General features: G+C 37.3%; 1 protein-coding gene across 4 annotated transcripts; it reads right to left on the reverse strand.

The window, feature by feature from the left end:
* Nucleotides 1-1480: 1480 nt before the first annotated feature.
* On the reverse strand, nt 1481-16943 carry LOC144631457 (uncharacterized). 4 transcript variants are annotated; one of them, XM_078489887.1, is made up of 7 exons: nt 16731-16943; nt 6248-6349; nt 5686-5744; nt 4835-4947; nt 3830-4071; nt 2987-3163; nt 1481-2286 (listed from the first exon to the last, which is right to left on the reverse strand). In XM_078489887.1, exons 1-7 carry the CDS (start codon nt 16800-16802, stop codon nt 1636-1638), a joined length of 1416 nt encoding a protein of 471 aa, XP_078346013.1. In that variant the 5' UTR covers nt 16803-16943; the 3' UTR covers nt 1481-1635. The 4 variants fall into 4 exon arrangements, with proteins under 4 accessions (XP_078346013.1, XP_078346014.1, XP_078346015.1 ...); XM_078489888.1 differs by lacking the exon at nt 16731-16943 and adding an exon at nt 14482-14666; XM_078489889.1 differs by lacking the exon at nt 16731-16943 and adding an exon at nt 12768-12908.
* Nucleotides 16944-19573: the final 2630 nt, after the last annotated feature.

Raw genomic sequence — 19573 nt, forward strand, 5'->3', positions numbered from 1 at the left:
TTTTGCCTCAGCAAATGCATACATCCTGTACCCAATGTCTTCGTTCTCTTTGACCAGCGGTCAGGAAGCGCGCGCAGTAAGGAACGAAGGCTCGAGGTAAGAGAATGCCAATGCATAGAAAAGTGTCCAACTTGATTGTCAGCAAGCTCAACTACTGTATTTGGGTGTCTCTGGGAATGGGAATGGGGAAATCGTAAATTGCCAGAACAATTCAGCCAAAACTGGCAGTAGTTTTCTAAATAAAAAAGCAGCTCAGTAACCAGCCATTTCATTCATCTTCGAAATACAAAATTTTATTTTACAAAGCCATTTGACAGAATTGATCAGACGGCAATACTTCAGCAACTGTTGTACATTTCATAGCTTTTTCATAGAAGAATCCATAAACTGTTCTTCGAAACTAGAGGGCCGATTATTTGAAAGAAGTTGAAGTTAGTCCTCAGAGTTTATGGCTGAATTGAGGTATAGACCACGACATTTATGTTAAAGGTTAAATTGCTTTATTGCAACATGGATTACTCGCAGTCCATTTTGGCCCATTTTGTGAGAAGTCTGGCAATTTGTATAATTCCTGTTTAAACAAAGGATTTAAAGGTTCTAGATAAAGTAATTTTGGAGTTTCTCACTAAAACGGCAACATCGCTGAGGCTCGCCTCCGTAACCGTTGCATACACTAGTGACAATAATCCGCTCATGCAGTTAAAAAGTTATTGAATGTCATAATTTCTTTTCTTAGTATCATAACTAGTGATTGTCAACTAATCTTAATGCGACCCACTTTAATAAAGCAGTCTGTTATAGGAAAGTGGCCTTAATCCATCATTACAAACGCAAACCGATAACGCAGCGGCCGGTCGACGCTATAAAGCGCGGGAAAACCGCGCGTACAACAAGTTGCTTTGATAGTATAGAGCATCCTTCGTACAAGTAACCAAACGGGAACCTAAGCCTGTAACACAAAAAGGTAGACATTGAAAACAGCTCTACTAAACCTTTGCCGTAATTTAAACCGCCCGGTTTTTCCTTTTGGACACTGTTTTACTCTAAAAATTTCTCTAAAATGCCACAAAAGCGCAAGATAAAGAAAAGAAGTGTTTCGTGTGAAAGCTTCGTGATTCAATTTACATCGCAACCTTTTTCTCGTCGGGTTTATCGTATCAAGCAGAGAAGCTAAGGTTAACGTTTTTTTTCCTAATGAAAGCCTCTGATTCAGGCTTAAAAATTACTAAATCGACAGCTGTTTTAACGAGCACATTACTCTGGTTAATATCAACATTAAATTGCATAAACGATTGCTTCTATGCTGTATTTTTAACAGCCATTGAATCTTACGCACGCCTGTACCACTCAATATTACATCACGTGAATGGAACGTGATCCCGAGGTGATCACGGTGGTTTACATCACGTGAATGACGCGTGATCTCGAGGTGATCGACTTGCATGATGAAAAGTAAACCATACTAAATAAATACAAAAGGTGCAACTTGAAGAAATTCTTGTCTACTGTACAGTTCTTCAAATTCAAACAAAGCCATATTATTGGTAAATAAATTGTTAGCTATCAAATGTCAATTTAATGTTAAAATTCAAAGTGATTCATTGTGTCACTACCATTGTCCATCCGCAGTATAATTCACTGATGGTACCCGTCTCTTCCATAATAGTTACTGGAATCATCGTACCATTCTTGCTGTTGTTGATAACGATTCTCCGTATCATGATTGTAGTGTTGCTGCTGGTATCCCATGTTTGGATCTCTATCGTAGTAAGGGTCGGGATACTGGTTCTCATTCGCGTACCCGTGGGAGTACCCCTGGTTGGGGTCTTGCCCATATTGTCCATAGCCATACTGGCTATCTTGACCATACTGTTGGGTGTACCCCTGGTGATAGGGCTCAGATGTGTAACCCTGCTGATGCCTATACATTTCCGACCCGTAATTTTGCTCCTGCTCATAATGTTCCTCCTGAGGATAATACTGCTGCTGATGCTGCTGATGCTGCTGTTGCTGATGTTGTTGCTGCTGATGCTGTTGCTGCTTTTGCTGGTATTGCTGTGGTTGATGTTGATTATGCTGATGATGGTCGTACTGTGCTTCAGGACTGTAACCTGTCTGATGATATTCAGGCTCGGCTTGGTAAGACGGCTGAGAACTCTGGAAAGCTTCATGAAGTTTCTTTCCGAAGTCAGGCGCGTTCCCAGTCACAGCCATTTTTCTTTGACTGTTGCCTTGCGCCGATCTTTGTCCAGCTTGTTTTACTGGAGAACCTTGCTGACCGGGAGCCTGCAATGTATATTTAATGAAATTTCATCAGAAGCTATTAGGGACGGACCATTATTTTCTTGGAGGGGGGGAAGGGGTGGAGGGGAAAGAAAAATTTTCCTCTGCAAACTTTTTTTTTTTAGTTTATGCACCTCTGCAAACATTTTTTTTTTTCAAAATTCTTACTATTTTTTGTTATACATATCGTGTTTGCAAACAATTTATTTTGTCTTTCCAGGCCCTGCAAACAATTTTTTCCAATATTTTTTATCCCCCCCCCCCCTCCAAAAAAATAATGGTCCGTCCCTTAGGGGATGGTCACTTTGTGACACTCGTTCTCTATTCTTATTTGCCTCTTTTTTTCTTTTCTTTCTTTTTTCATAAAAGTAGTCTTTTTCGTCCGTGTAAAAATAAAGATTACCTCGCACGTTTCCTGAGTTTCTGTGTAAGACAAATTAGCCGAGGCGACGAATTTTGGAGAGCTGACGTTTTGAGCGTTGGTACTGCCACGGTCATTAATTTACCTTCAGTTTGTTTTAACTCCAAGCCAGTCGACGTTATATTCTTAGCTCTGCAGCTTTCTTCTCATGTATGTGTAAACTGTTTTTGTTGCATTTTACAAAGTTCATATGTATTTCTCTGAGCTGTGACTATAAAAAGACTTATTACAAATCTGGTAACGTTGCCTGTTAGAATACGTTCTATATAAAGATGTCAATACCTTTAGGGCAGGGACTCTGGAGGGTCCCTGGAGCAGAGGCATCTTCTCAGATAAGGGTCCAGCCCCATCTTCACAGTCGTTGGGATGAAGGTCCCTCCAGTACTGATCTAAAAACTCACCCAAGTGTTCACAGGCGTCTTCAAAGATGGCTTCATCAAGAACCAAATCAAACATTTCCTATGTTTAAGAGTTAAAATAAAATGTTAATGATGTCTCCTCGGTTACAATACGACAAAAATCAAGTTAACACTTCATGTAATCCACCAGTCGCTTTTGCGTTGGTATTTACACAGCTAAGTGACTAATCAAGGTACGTCATACTAGTTAACAGAAAACAAACGTGGCAAAAAAAAGTTCGTTACAACAAATTCAGGTTGAAGATTATGGTCTGTAGAGATCACGAAGTTAGGAAGAAAAAGTAGAAGAGAAGAAGCAAGAACAACAACGAAGCAAGAAAGAGGAAAGGGGCAAGTTGTAATCCAATGTACAAATACGAATTCAAACCTTATCAATCCTACGTATCTAAGTTTGACTATTCATACTATTTGCGCGTGCTCGTGGAATAATTGTTAAGTATACCACGAGAAAGTGTTGTGTAACTATTTTATACCAGGCCATAGAAAATACGCTTACTAAATTTCGTCGAGAATACAATCGCAGCGCAAGATAGAAAGGTTGGGTTGAATACCGTCGAATATACAACGGCTTTCCTGAATTCTGATTGGCTGTATTTTCTATGGCATGGTATTAACTGAGTTATACAACTACTTTGTATGCACAATGCACCACAATCGCCTAAAAATTGTGTCATCTGGCTTCTTCATTTTCAAGTATCCTTCTCACCTCGTTGCACTGTGCAAGTTTCTGTGCAGCCACGACTTGAGCTCCTAAATTTTTTCGTTTGGATCCACGCAGCTTGACAAGTTTTTCCAGGATTGCCGGCTCCATTTTGATGTACACAGCGATGGGAGCTAGCGAGCAGTCCATAAGCTGGGACGGATGGTTGATGACGTCACAGTCGATAACTACCATGTTCAGACCTTTGGTCAGTTCGTAGATTCGCTCCACCTCTTTTTGTACTTCAGCTGTTGAGAATTTGTAAAGAGGATAGTGACTTCAATTAACTACAACAGTTCACATATATACACAGTAAACTGTTTACCACGTTAACTATACTAAAAGCAATACAGTCGGACCTCTTTAATACGAACACCAAAGGAGTGTCCGTATCAGGAGGGGGGGGGGGGGGTGTCCGTATTACAGCGATAAAGTCTATATGAATTTTGGTCTCATTTAAACCAAGTAAACTGTTTGTAATAGGGAGGTGTCCGTTTTATAGAGGTGTCCGTGCGGAGAGGTTCGACTGTATTGTTAGACCTTCTAGACCCGGTACGTTATTGAAAAGGTGGATAATGATATCCACCGGATAAATGGCTATCCAGTGGATAAGTGTTGAGAGAACATACTACGTACGCTATTCACTGTATAGTGATTTATCCGGTTGTCAGCTTTATCCATTCTTTAAACAAAGGGGCCTGGCTACATTATCTGTATACAGTCAAATCTCTAAAACGGCCACCTTCGGAACCGGATTCAACTGTCCGTTTTAGAGAGGTGTTCGTCTAAGCGGGAGTTTAGCGGGGACGGGACAAACACCGAGTGTCCGTTTTATGGAGGTGTCCGTCTTATAGAGGTGTCCACTAAGAGAGAGTTAACTGTACACTAAATGGAATGAGGAGTACAATAAGGATGTCAGATAAAGTGAATTTCTCTCACAGATCGCCTTGCTGCAGTCTGGGGTGTCACGGTAGCTCAAGCTCACCTTTCGCCATGTGTTATTCGTCTTACCTGTCATGCGCGGTCCGCCGGTCTTAGTAATATTAAATCTTTCTTTCTCTGACGGATTGTTCTTTGATCGCTTGGACAGGCCAATGTCTGCATGCGTTCTGTATACATGTATCCTATAAGACAGGGAACACTAGGTGTTTAGGAAGCTCAACATGGTATACCTACAAGCAAAATCTGTTTATAGTCCGGCGATCACTGCTCTGTGCTTAACTCTGGTTTTCGTAGCAATAAGCTACCAGAAGTTCTAGCTATTAGCTGGGACTTAAAACCATCGAAAGGTGTCATCCAGCATTTTGCATTGTCCGATTGCCATAACGATTCGTTCAGTTGAGAGGAAGACACTTTGGATGTAAAGTGCTTTGCTCATAAATACAACAAAATGATAAAGACCAGGTAAAAACTCTCGATACATGTGCAGGATAGCACTTGGTGTACCATGTTGCAGAGACCATTACAGGGCCGACCTAGGGAGGAGGCAGGGGGCAGTGCCCCCCGCCAGGAAACGTTTAATTTCTAACATAGTGTTTGGTTTGCTGGGCATCTGTAGCATATCGGAGTTTGCCCCCGCAGCGGAGTTAGCGGAGTGCCCCCGCAGACAAAAAATCGTAGGTACAGCCCTGCATTGTCGATAGGCAGTTGTCCTCTGTAGCGGGTTACCTTGTGTTGTATCTTTTGAATCGTTTGTTTTACGTCACTGGTCATGGCAAAACAATATCAAATTGCCCCTATGTCTGACCCTATGCGTATCTTAATCACGACGCATTAAAGACTACGCTAATTTAAACTGACCGTGTGAGACTATTGATTTATAGCGTCTTCCTGCATTTTTATCAATAGTTAATGGGACTTACTTTCCACTAAATCTCTTCTTTAAAAAGTTGTACAAAGCTCTGTGCATAAGATCAGTAACCTGACAAGTTAACAGAGAAACTTTGTTAAAAATCAGTTATTACAGCCGTCAACGACAGAATAATCACATATTTGTGTCCAAAACGTCTTTGTGAACAAATTGAAATCATTTTTTGCTACTATTACGATGTAAAGCTACACCTGCACAGAAAAAACCTTAAAGGGACATGGTCAGCGTTCTTACCACGCTGACCTGACACGCACGTTTTGAAAAAAGACCACTGTGGACTTTCAAAACGAGCCACAGAATCGCCAATCTTCTCAGTGTTTCACTAAATGGGAAAATTAGAAGAAAAAAAAACACTGAGAAGATTGAAGCAGATCGAAGGCCACGCGTATTTGATTTCGGGTTAAGGTGGACTTTTTCGAAACGTGAACGCTGACCATGTCCCTTTAAGGAAGGAATGTCACCCTGAATCAAATGCAATTTCCTCCATTTTTTAATGTTTGATATGTAATCCTCGGCACTTTCCGTCAATTTCCGTCTTTGCTCGAGTCACATACCTCGTATCCTCGGAGCGAAGGACCCATGACGATAATGGGTCGAGTAGCAGGGACGACTTCATAAGGCGGGAACGAGATCTCGCTCGATGAACTCATCGAGCCCTAAACAGGAACGAAGAAAAGAACAAAGATCAAGACATAAATGGTAAAATAGAAACAAGTAGAAACCAGGCAAGGGTGGCTTCCACCGTTCTACAGAAAAAATTAAAGTGAGTTATTATTTTTAAACTGTAGCATGCTTCTTGACCGCTATATGTGAGCGCAATGGCGTTCAACCCCTTTGCAAAATAATAAAAAAGCCACACTTTTTGATACTTTCCTCTTCAGGAGTATAAGAGTGCTTAACTCCAATTCAATTTCAACTGAGAGCTTTTTCGAGTGTGCAATCTTACATAGTCTAGCGGATCGAGCAGAGTGATTATATCAATTACACTCTGTGGAGATAAAATGGTTAACCGGTGCTAATTAATCAAACCACACAACAACAAAAATCAATTAAAACTTTCATTCGATTGAAACGCTTCTGTGGTTCAACTTCACGTAGGCGTTCTCACTAGTGAATATGAATTAAAATAATAATCTCACCACACCATTGAAATATGAATGCGAGTAATTCCTGATTTTTGTTTTGGACGGGCAAAAAAATTTACTAATCGAACAATCAAGGTGTTGCCATGTTTTTTTTTAGTTACTGAAAGAAAAAATAGAGATCGCTCACATGCACTCTTTATTTATGTTAAATTTGGCAAATGATAATAATGAAGGTTCTCAATAGGATGAAAATCTGTCAAACAGCCTTTATTACCGAGATATGCCAACAATTGCATTTATTATTTATAACTTTCCACAGTTTTTGAGTTGATAACATAAACTGCTTGAAATAATCCTCAAATTTGTTCTACCAGTTACAACCCTAGGATTATCTTAGTTTGTGTATTTTGCAAATGAAAGATAATCTTCATATTGAAGAGAATTTTGAACAAAAGTTTCCCAAGGTTAAAACAAAAACCAAAGTGCTAAGGTCAATGTTGAACATGGTTTTCACTACGACGCCAAATAAGGGTACATCTAAACACTGAGAGAGACAACAGGCCGCGATATAGTGCAAGCATACCGATTTTAAAAAAGTTTTAGTTCCTGTGCTTGCTCTTGCGTTTCTCTCTACCTTTGTGCTTGCGTTTATAGTTGGTCGCTGGTGGAAGCCAGGTTTTAACCATAAATGAACACAATATATGTATTAATGGAGAAGAATGAGAAGATGTACGCCGTCCTTGGCCAACGAACTAAAAAATACCGGCTAGTCTTGCATCATCCCTGAACAAGCTTAAAAATTGTGGCACTATGAATAAATTAGAGGAAATCTCCAAAGATGGATCAAAACATTATAATAATAACAATACATCTCGAGAGAAAACAATTAAGAAACACAAGTCATAAAACTTTCATAACTGACAAATCGCCTCATATCGTTTCGCAGTGATTCACAAAGCATTGTCAGTTCTTAAAAATCAAATTCAACTACAAGACGGAATATAAATACCGATTCAAGCTGGGAACGGAATATTTTTCACGTGCAAAATCACTGACGCACTTGTCTGTTTTAAATGGAAAATATTCTATCGATCTTAGAGTGTTGAAACTTTGTATTTTAGTACATGACATGAAATGAAAGAAAAAGGAGTTTACGTACCGGCTCCGTTTTTCCCGCCGATTTTCCTAAAGCTAATGACGGGTCTGAAGAGCTCTTGCCTAAATGTTGAAGGGTAACACTGCTTTCGCTTCCGTCGTTTTCAAGTAACGTGAAAACACGGTTGGTCGAAAAGTTAAAAGCTCCTTTTTTCAACGGAAGACAAGAGGCACGTGTCATTTTTAAGAAGCGAAGTTTGGCCAATGCTTAATTCATGCATGTTTTTCCTTTTTGTCGAGAAAACATCAACGCAGAGAGAGCCGTTTAAGTCGAGTAAGTACACTACGCATTTAATTGAATTAATTCTGTGAAGAAGTCAAGAGCAATTTAAACCAACTTGCGGCCAATGGAATTTTACAGCTTTGACTAATGGCTTCTTGTAGAAAAGTGTTAAGGTATAATTACTAGAATGTATAAAGTCGGGCATGAGCCATTGGACCTCATGAAACTAATTGTAAAACAACCAAATCCTGCCATTATCTAGTGAATAAAAACGATGAAAGTTTTGATCTTTCCCTGTCAAATTTCAAGTTCGGTCTAACAAATTATTTTAACTTTTGGTATAACAAAGGTCATGTCAGGGGAACTTCTTAAATTGACTCGGATTTATTTTAAACATATGTTTAAATTATTTAAGAACTGTAACTTTAAAGTGTTCCTTGACATAAATTGTAAAATTTGAAATTAGACCTGCATTGCAGGTTTGGTGTGAACTTTTCTTTTTTCAAAATATTACAAAACGTCAGCGAGTTGGTGACTTTTTTGTTTAATTTATAAACATAGTTGCATGAAACTTCTAAACTACGAGTTTTTGGCAATTTCAATGTCATATTGCTATTAGTATTTTCTAGAACATGGGATATTATGATTTTTTTATATCACTGACAATATAACTGATAATTTTTTCAATTTGTGATAAGCCTGGATAACCACAGTATATATCAATTTTTGAAATTGTTGTGATTTTAGGAAGCTTATAATCTCTGAGATATTCTGTACCGGCTTTTCTCGGTAAGAATTCAGCAGTCAAGCTGAATTGATCTCACATGTTGAATGGTTTTCTTAGTACCAAATGAAACTCGACTTTTTAAGTCGCAACTTCATGACTATCTAAAAAAAATAAAATATAGCGCTTATGGCTCAACGGTAAATGAAAAAATAAACTCAGCAAGAGTCGAGTATTCAAAGTCGGGCGGGTGTCTGAGATAAGAAGCTTCAAGACAACACAACATTGTTTCTCTAATTTGATTTTCTGATTCAGGCTTAGAATTTCATCATAGAAAATACACGAATCTGCTTCAAAATGAAAGATTAATGTTATTTCACGCTTTTACCTACAATTGGCTCACTAAAATCTACAATATAAATAAAGTTTAATTTGCGTTGAACTTGAACTTCAGCAATACGAAGAAAATTGCATCAAGGACTGAATACTATCTAGATCTTAGCATCTCTTGTCTCAAACAATCTCTTGTCTGCCGGCTTATCTTGCAGAATCGATAATGGCATAAAATTTCTTTTGTTCTGGGAGATATTTGGCTTGCTGAATGATTTGCGCATGCGCACTTCTCTCGATTGTTTTATAGAAAGATGCCAGCAGTTAACGAAAAAGAAACTGGTTCTCATTTCCAGGACTCTCGCAATTTTCACAATCTTGTTTAGCATGCATTTTAAAACTGTTTCACCTTAATGCTTTTACACGAATATATCATCCTTCAAAGTCATATGCAATTAAGAAATGTCGAGACCATATGCATGTAACTTACTAATTAGGTCGCTATTGAAAATTAACAGTTTGTCTCTATAGGTAGCTAATTACAATGAGCTGAACACAGCATATATTTGTATGATATATGAAACTAAAATAATAAAATAAAATATTTTTAAAGTCGTTGGACAACACATTCTAGAATTCTTTCACAAAACTACAAGATGAGTTTCAATGGAATGCCGGGGTTTGTTCACATTAAACTAAATATTTTTTTTGTTAAGGATTTACATCTCTTTTACCAGACGTTGCGATAAAAATGGAATATTTTAAATCAATTAACTTAGCACTTGCTTTTGTCAAAATCTACCTAGCCTAGTCAGTAATTTTAAAATGCCTCGATACCTGCATGGTTCGAGTTTCATATATTTCTTACGGTAAAAAATAAGCATGGAAAATAAAGCCGGATTCTTGTAAGCTTATTTTAAACATTGGTTAATTAACCGTGAAAATTGAATGTGTTTGTTTCTAAACCCTTGTAGAAAATAAACAAAATACCGACTAATCTGTAATTGTGTGGTTTTGTATTTTAAGACAATGAACGTTGTACTTAAGGTGTGAGATTGCTTTAAAAGAAGTGAATTACATAAATAAAGTCGATTATTTAATTAAGCTCGAAAATGCTGGAAGTTTTTCAAGAGAAATATATATATTCCTTTTTCACTACAAATGAATTAGAGAAAATCTTACAATTTGTATATTTGAGAAGCCGTCTGCAATTGTGTATCTGGGGCAAGAATATTTTATTTGATTGACATTATATGAACAAAAATTAGCTGGCAACTTGCAAACGAAACACTGAGGTTTTTTTTAAAGACTATACAGTAAAGATGATAAAATTATCTCCCTGTTATCTCAAAAACATATTAGAAACTGAGAGATAACGTTTTTGTTAATTTTTTCAAGCAATTTTTCGATCATTTTTCCTTCTTTCTTTCTTATATAAATTGAAAATAAGTCTTTTTTATTCGGTCACCTTCCAGTTGCTTTTGTGATTCCCTAAGAAGCTGTTAATCAAATTATCACTATGCAGACAATTCACAGCGCTAACAACGAAGATAAAATATATTTTTGAATTGATAATTACTTTCAGGTGTAGACTTGTTTTAAATGAGTCTATTCTTTTTTCTTTTTTTTAAAAAAAAGTTTAAAAATTGGAAAGGACCTAACCTTTAGTAAAGCTCGACCAATTTGTGGAAAAAAAGAAAAACATTTTGATTCTAAAATGTTCAGAATTAAGCTCACACGCTCAGCTCTTCGCGTGTCGCAAATAATTAGACCAGGTTTTCGGTAAACAAAACGTGTCGCAGATATCAACTCATTAATCATCGAAAAGAAACGCTAGCAAATACCTTTGAAGAAATGCTCGACCGAAAAGCAGCCTGAGTCGTATAGGTGGCGTTGCCGATGAATTTGTGTATTCCTGCAACTACGTCCACATCCATAGTAAGAGTTTGTCGTAACAGCGAGATAGAAAAGTCTCATGTGTTGAAAAGAATTACAGTAACCCACGCTTACACAAACAAATAAGTCGCATTTCATTCGCTACTCTCCAGCCGTCGTTTATGATACTACAAAAAAATCGGGTTTCTTCGGGTTTCTTCGGAGGATTTCGTTTTCACGGATGAATTATGTATACTTCCAAGTCAATTAAATTCTAGAAAAGTTCCAAGCAGAGTTTGGTGTACTGACATTAGTAATAGTTCCAGAGCCTATAAACGACTTTAGCTTTGTAGGCATGTGTTTTATCTGAACGGATTAATTGAAATTCACTTTTAATGAAATATTTGTAGCTTTCTGAGTTTGTATTTGTGCCATAAAAAGTGAAGGGGTAGTATATTCAAGTTATGACAGTACTTGTTTAATACAGGCGGGAAAATATTAGTTTTATGCAGCTATGATGGAGTCTCAAAACTAACATTATGTCAAAGATAATTTCTAAGCCATCCAAAAAGCGTAAACTCACTTATAATGCTGCTTCGTAACCAGGCAAATTTGAAGCTTTGTAACCAGGCTTATATCGTGGTGAAACGCGTGAATGTAAGTGAAATAAACTCCTTCCTTAAAAATATCCAGCAACGGTCTTCAGAACGAAGTCAACAAATTTGCTTAACACTTTTTTCTTAGAAATTATCAACCCTTTGTGATTGACTTATAAACCAATCTGGATGCTAAGGCACGAGTATGATAAATTGATATGGGCAACAAAGCATAGATGCTTTGCTGGTTAAACCAGCGGGCATTCTTTTAACAATGTCGAAGCCGTACAATGCCTTAATATACTATATAGACGATGGGGTCGTTGGCCGATCGAGTTGGGTTACTGAAGATCAGACGATATCCCGCAAGTTTGAGTGGGAAGATTACTCCTATATTCAACCTGAATTGTCAGTGAATCCTGGTTTGCAGCGCTCTGCAAGATACGGGTGAGTCTTTCTGACAGCGACTTCAAATATGGTCAACTTTAGATATCACAGGATATCTACCATGTACGGTCAGAACTTGTCAGACTTTTAACAAGGAATTCTTTTCTGGTATATATACGGGTATTGAGTCAGATTTTTGAGAGAAAGAAATAAATTTTTAGTAGATAGCACAGCGTGCAGCTTTTCTATATTATATAACTGACTGTGTGCGGAATTTTGACTCACTTAATTTGGGCTTGTCAAAATTTGCAGGAGTCGAAAATAAACAGCGATGGCACAGAGTTAACTAAATATAAATAAACAAAATAAAATAAAAGTACTTCTCCTTAACACTAGAAAATATCCTCTTTGGAGATTTAAATGTCATAAAAGACTTCTTTTTTTAAATTATCTTATATCATTAGCTAAAGTCTACATCTATAGGTGTAAATAACACATCATACATCCATCGCTAAATGCCTTCATAACGAAAATTAGGGCAACATTCCAGATAGAGCAAAACATTGCTTCTAAAAATAATAAACTTGACAAAAATGGAACAAAGTCACGTCCTACCCTGTTTCACTTAGTTGATATGCTTAAGCAAGAGAATTTGAAATCCTCTTGGTTTAAGTTTTTGTAATCGAGTATGTTATTTACCTTATTTGTCTTCTCCCTGTTTGTTAGCACAATCAGATCTTGGAGCGCTAGTGATGTACACAGATCATCTATTTCCCAGTATTTTTAAGACTTTTAACATGAGCAATCTTACATGAAAAGAAATGAGTACGGGTCGTTGTATTTGTACTTGTACTCAGTAATGCTAACTACTTAAGAAGGCTTATCAATGTTGGCGCTTTCTGTACTTGTAGAACCTAGAAATCTTGTCAATCATTCTGCTTGTAAATTACGAATGAGTTGTTTGTGCAAGGGCTTGAGGTGTTATCTTTTTATGCGCAAGAACAATTGATTTTTGTTGTTAACTCGCTATGACGTTGAATTAGTTCGACTGAGTCTAGAGTTAAGTCAATCTTAGTAGTTTTTAGAATTTTATAACTCTGGCTATATTTCCCAAATAAAGTGTGTCTGGGACGATCACTCTTTACACAATGAGAACGGGCACACTTGCAACCGCCGGGGCGGCGCTGGCTCGCAGTCCGCCCGCAGAGGGTCACAGAGTGGGGGGGCGCAAGCAAATGTGTGTGGGGGAGGACCGGGGGGGGGCGGGGAAAAGAACAAAGGAAACACGAAGGGCGAGAAGAGGAGCAGGAGAAACCCGTGAAGAAACCCCAAAGAACGGTCTTTCGTTGACAATGTCGTTAATAGAATGTTTCATCGAAAACGCTGTACGCAATAACTGCATTGCTCGAGCTAAAGCCCCAGATAAAGTAAAATAAACACCTTTATAACAAAACACGGTCGATTTTGCTTGTTTTAATAAGTTGTTATGTAAAATATTCCGCGTTGTTTTAAATTGTTAAGTAGAATAACGCAGAATAACTCGCCACAACTTGTTGCATACAGTTCTGATAAAATAGGCACTTCAAGACGAGGTCTTATGAACAAGTTCGTTCAACATTAAAATAATAACGATATTGACGTATCGCACTTCAAAACACACTGAAAACGACGTAAAATGAAATGGAGAACGTGGGTTCACAAGGCATAAAAAGATTACAGTCAAAAACATAGTTACATTGGCGGCTATTTTAGAAATAACTGAAAAATTGTCAAAGTTGTAAAATATATAAGAAGAAAAATCAACGGCAACTAAATTAAGAGGCACTCGATTAACACGCCAAAAAACTGTGCAAATGAGAAAATCTCGAATAAGTCACATGTTAATTACTTCGAGGTTGTTAGTGATTTCATAGTGGACTAAGTATTTATAGAATTAAAAAAGCGACGATTTTCTCATTTGCAGTTTATCAGCTTAAATTAAATGTAACTCTGAGCTGCAATTTTTTAATTGTGAGAATAGAGCCTCGAGGTAACTGAATTAAATGAAATAAAGTTGTGGTTACGCACAACTGAAGCTGAAAAAGGAAAATTAAAACACCTCCCACGAAATTTCTTCAGCTAGACGTCATTTCGGTAAATATGAAGCCGATATTGAACGTCAATCTTGGGAAATAAGTTCTTCCAGCGAGGAAATATCAAAATTCATATCTCTGAAACAATATGTCTGTAAAACTCATGTATGTACGAGTGATAATTTCAACGCGCGATTACAAAGACCGACATGTCTTCTAAAACCACTGGGCGCCAATGGCTTTGTTTTGGAGCTGACAGAAAACAAAATCTCAATAAGCTACGTTTAACGAAGCATTGTAATACAGCGTCTGTCTTTTACGGAATCGACTCCCAAACATACCTGAATTCTGTGCCTGGCGAGGGCTCTAAATTCTTCGTCGCTCATGCCCTAACTGTAACACACGCGTCAGTTTTTGTCGATTTCTTGTGTGGTTTTCATGAAAATGCATTAGCAGGCACAGCAGCACGCTTTAACTTCCCTAATTTGATCTTCTGTTTTTATGACGTAGGCAATCAGTATGGATGACATAGCTATAACATAAAAGAAATAGATTCGACGAAAAAACCTTCAACATTAAATTCAACTGAGAGCTGACAGAGCAGAAAACCATAAAATGTCAATCCTTCACAGGAAACGAATTTAAATCAGAGTCCAAGCATTTTATTTTTTACCCGTAGAAATCTGAAACTGCTTTTAAAATTCAACATCTAAAGCTCGAATCGATTTTTATTACTTCTCACACTGTCGCCCTAAAATACGTTTACTCGCGATCGATTGCCCGACCCCCCTGTGGCTAGGCCAAAAGCTAACGAATATGATGCATCTGTTGCTAAGGCAAACATTCCAGTAAGATCTTAAAACATGTTAGTCTGTGTGCCATCTTTATTGACTAGACGTACGCGCTTTTCAGAAAGAAGCGATTGTCGAAGTCGGCGGCAAAGAAACGCATGTCACCGCTATTGACTAAAAACACCTGCTTGACTCAAATTGAACCAAAACTGCTTGCGTTTCTTTTTCGACCTTAACTTATTTACCTCTTATTTGGCTCAAAAATGCAAATACGGCCAAATTGTTTTCTTCTTTGGTTAGTAATTGGGAACATTCGCAGCTGGAAGCAGGCGGCTTATAATGAAAAATTTAAGATGGTGAGTCGAGAGAATAGCTTCCCTTTTGTGGTTTCCGGCTTACTAATTCAACGTGACCGTAACCTTTGCGCCTATTTAAGAACGTGACCAATACATGGTCGCTTTCTCCTAGCTTTGCTAAACACGAAAGTCTCTTCCTTCTCAAATTGCGATTCAGATTGCGAAATTTTATTTGATCTTCAATTTGCGCTCCCAGCCGACCTCGAATTACTTCATTTCCCTAAGGCATCTTTAAATCAAACATAAAATTTTGTACCGACCATTTTTATTAAAACTTCTATCTCTCTAAAATGTAGCTTTTCAACTGCACAATTTACAAACTAGATTAACTGAACCGCAAAGCATATCTCATGCCAAACGTTGTAAACTACATTCGCGCCAAATTTCACGGTCTATTTTGAATTTTAGTCCGTCCGCAGTGAGTTTTAACGGCGACCATAGAAACATAATTGCCAAATTTTAAAATATCGTAAATATAACACTGTACGCAAGTCAATAAATGAATTAGGTAGAGAAACAGAAATACACATTTCCGTACAAGAGAATTGAAGTTTTATTTATAAGTTGTTATTTTGCTTTGATAAATACGGAAACAGGTCGACCACATTCGGACCGAAAACAATGCTTAATCTGGCAACGCTCATTTATTTTTCGTGACGAGTAGAAAAGAAGAAGGATTTTTAAATATTTTGCTCTTGAATTAATCTCGTTTATGCGTTTTTGCCAAGTTTGCTGCGATAAATTTGCTGAAAAACGTTGCAGCTACGGTATGACATCATTCGATGGCGCATACGAATTTCTGCTTACGAAAAACATTTTTTATTTCAATTTTTTTTTGCCGACTCAACAATATAAACTGAAGTGTTGTAACAATTTCTCGATAATGTACTTGTTCAGTTAAAGTTGTGAGCACGCTAGACGAGTTCTTGCCAGGAAACAAATTAGAAGTAAATCTTCTCAAGCTACAAGTCGACTTGCATATATTTAAGTATATATATCTCATTAGTTTATTTGCGGACCAGCTCCCGGTTTCATTTGAAATCATAAAATAACGCGCTTATTTCCCGGACCTTCAACAAGCCATAGTTTACACGATATTTTTTCCTTTCCATATTCACGAAACTGATACCGTCTCCAAGACAGATTTATTTGCCCACCGAGAGTTCCGGTTCATGAGTTGAATTGTTTCTATGTACAAGCCATGTATTTTTTATTTTCTGTGCAGCATTTTGTCGCAGTAGGTGATATGTGAATGAACTCTGTTTAGCGGCTTTTTTATTCGAAGTCAATATGTCGAAATCGTTTTAAAACGCGGCCACATTTTAATTCTTAAGTGTTTTGGCGAAAAAAAATCGAATCGTTCTGCCGTTGTTTATCATCAGTGACTACTTTCGTTTTTGAAAACCAAACTATAAATAAAGCGAGATCTCTTCAAAAACTTACCCGTGCGATCAAACTGCGTTTTTGTGTCGTTTGGTCGAAGCCTTCGAAGGCATTAGCTGCCATCGAAATCATGTTTATCCCAAATTGAAGCGCAGATACCTCTACAAAAATATATGTTTCATTCCAGGCTTGTCCTTCGCTTGTGTTATCATCAAATCGAGCTAAACAGCACCACAATAATACAGCTATAGAAAATTCATTGATCACTAGCGAGGCAGTGTAGACATCTGCTACGGCGAAAATTAAATATTCATGACGCTATACAGTGTGGGGGATTTTTTTGTCATTTATTATGACTCCTAGAAGCTTCATGACCCGATTTTAATTGCCAAACCGATCGACTCTTCGGTTTCTATTCATTTGTTTCTGCTCGTAGAAAACCATCGATTTCCCTAGTTAGCACTTGGCTAGATTTCGTGTTACATTCTGTACCAAATAAATAAACTCTTTCATTTGCTTGAGTATTGTTGACTATTTTATGAGGTAAATTCACTCTCCACAAATTCATCATTGAGTAGTTTATGCGGCAAATTACGTTTGATAAATATCTGTTCCGCCGAGCGTTTTCTCCGACTCAGGGTCGACTGTGTTTACAATGTTCAATGTTTCCTGTGAATTTCTTTTGAAGATACATAGGTTCTTTCAAATTCCTTCTAATTATTGATTTCTCGGTTTGGAAATTGTTTCTTATGTTTTTTTTTTTCAAGTAATGCAAAACTCTATCCCACTCATAACCTTAAGATACGCGTGACAGCCAACTTATTTTACTAAAGAATTAATTTACAGCCAATCTCCGAGTTTTACTCTTTTTATTAAATCGATTACGAGCTTTCTTTATCCGTCTTGTTTTCTACTAAATTATTTAAAAGTTAAAATAAAAAAGCAAATCAGTTATAGAAATGTGTGAGTTGAGTTTTTGTTTATCGACCAAGGTATTCTCAATTAATGCGCATCTTGCGACAGATTTTCCCTGTATTCAGATTGCGATTAATAATCCGATTACTTTAGTTTGTGCTTTGTGAGTTTATTTTGCTGACGAAAACGGTGCGTTTGTTTACATTTCTGAGGCCAGAAAGTAATTAACAGAATTGGAAGTGCTTCGGGTTGTTTCGTCTCCAGACGAAATTGTTTTCAATAGACAAGGTCCAATTACTGTTTTGTAAATACTTTTATTTGTAAATACTTAGAAAATTGCGTTTGCGATCTTCCAAGTCCGGCGACGAACTCTACAGATTTATATTCTTGTGGTCAAAACTGCCGCAAACTAAAACAACGACGTGATAAGGTTGAGCGCAGTGAAATAAAATAAATAAAATAAAATAAATATATGGCAAGGAAGTACTCACACACATGCCAGTATTAATAATCTTTTAATGCATTCCCCAATATAATCCCGTTTTTTCGAACCTCCAGGGGAAGCAAAAACTGCTTCGAGAAATCGGGGGCAAAACTACAGAGTACTATCCAGGGGGGCCGAAAATTGGTTAAAGACTGAATCGGGAGTTTCGAGTAACCGAGGGTCCGAGAAATCGGATTCTACTGTACTGCCACTTTTAACTGTTGATAAATTATAGAATATTGAAGGATAGTTTTCTAATTGGCAAGCCAGACAGCGGGTTTTAGCTTAATATCGTGTAATTTGATGTTATTGCAATTGTTTGTCTATACAATACAACTCAGACAGCCACCAACCTCATTCTAATTAACTTGTACATGTTTCTTAGCTAGCTTCGTCTGCTCATTTATAATGTAAGGCCCTAAAATACTTTCATATAACTTCTCAAATCAAGAATAACGTAATCTTTTGATGTAAAAAAATTGTTGCTGAAGAGTTTTCTGCGGTTTTTGACGTTTTCCTGCAGGAATTTGTTTGACGTTTTCCTGCAGGAATTTGTATCGGATTGTGAGAAAAATCGCAAAAAAAAAAACGCAAAAATAAACTTCCTCAATTTTCATACACGGCATATAACTGAAGCAAAATATTGCTGACAATAGATATTAAGCAGGTCCCTGGAAAATTTTAAACGATCTGTTGATGAGCGTAACAGAAAAGACTATACCAATCAGAGTTGAATAATGTATCTATTACATAAGTATTAATACGGTTTGCTTGCGTCAGGAATAAAGAATTCAGCTAGCTACCTGATTATCTGGTTTTGGGGAAGGAGAAGCAGACAGCTTGGGAGGGCCCTGAAGAGTGAGGGCTTTCCAAACCAACTCCAAAAGTATCCCCCCCCCCCCACCCCCAGTATTTTTTCCTCTTCCCCAACAGTCAAAGGACCCAGGCCACTCCCGACCTTTCAAATTCTTTGATTTGAGTTATCTACGATTTTTAGCCCCTGCGGCTGCTGGCGATGTAAAATTTGCCCCTGATCTATACATGAACAAACAGGAAGTGTTTATTACATAATTTAAATTTTTCTTCAACCTTCTTAACAGCTTGTCTCCTGTCAACAGTTCATTCATATTTTGTACGATGATGATTTGTAAATTCTATTAAATAGTTGTCTTGAAAAACGTTCACGCTGTGATTTTTTCTTCCAGTAAAATTTGTTCAAAACTCCTCATTAAAACTCACAAATAGTGATGACGAAACAACAGATTGAAAAAAAAAACACTTCTTACAATGCAATTAAAAATGAGTTTGTTTTCAAGGAACACATGATATGGCTTTACTGACACTGCCGGAAAACCACAATACAACATGAAAGCACTTAAATTAGCATGAACACCACATGACAGCAGATCACATAAGGGAGATTATCAAGCTAATTAAAATAAGTGTGTCTTAAAAGGGAAAGTCAATTTTCAACTGGTACAATGCCAATGTAAAATCGAGCCAA

The sequence above is a fragment of the Oculina patagonica genome, chromosome 12, assembly GCF_052425735.1.
Source record: "Oculina patagonica isolate OP01 chromosome 12, crgOcupat, whole genome shotgun sequence".
NCBI lineage: Eukaryota > Metazoa > Cnidaria > Anthozoa > Scleractinia > Oculinidae > Oculina > Oculina patagonica.

Coding starts and splice junctions, on each gene's coding strand:
- LOC144631457 (XM_078489886.1), bottom strand. CDS start 11,147: ATGGATGTGGACGTAGTTGCAGGAATACACAAATTCATCGGCAACGCC. Junction 6,350..11,054: donor GGTCGAGCATTTCTTCAAAG/GTATTTGCTAGC, acceptor GTTCCTGTTTAG/GGCTCGATGAGTTCATCGAG. Junction 2,287..2,986: donor CCAGAGTCCCTGCCCTAAAG/GTATTGACATCT, acceptor TATACATTGCAG/GCTCCCGGTCAGCAAGGTTC.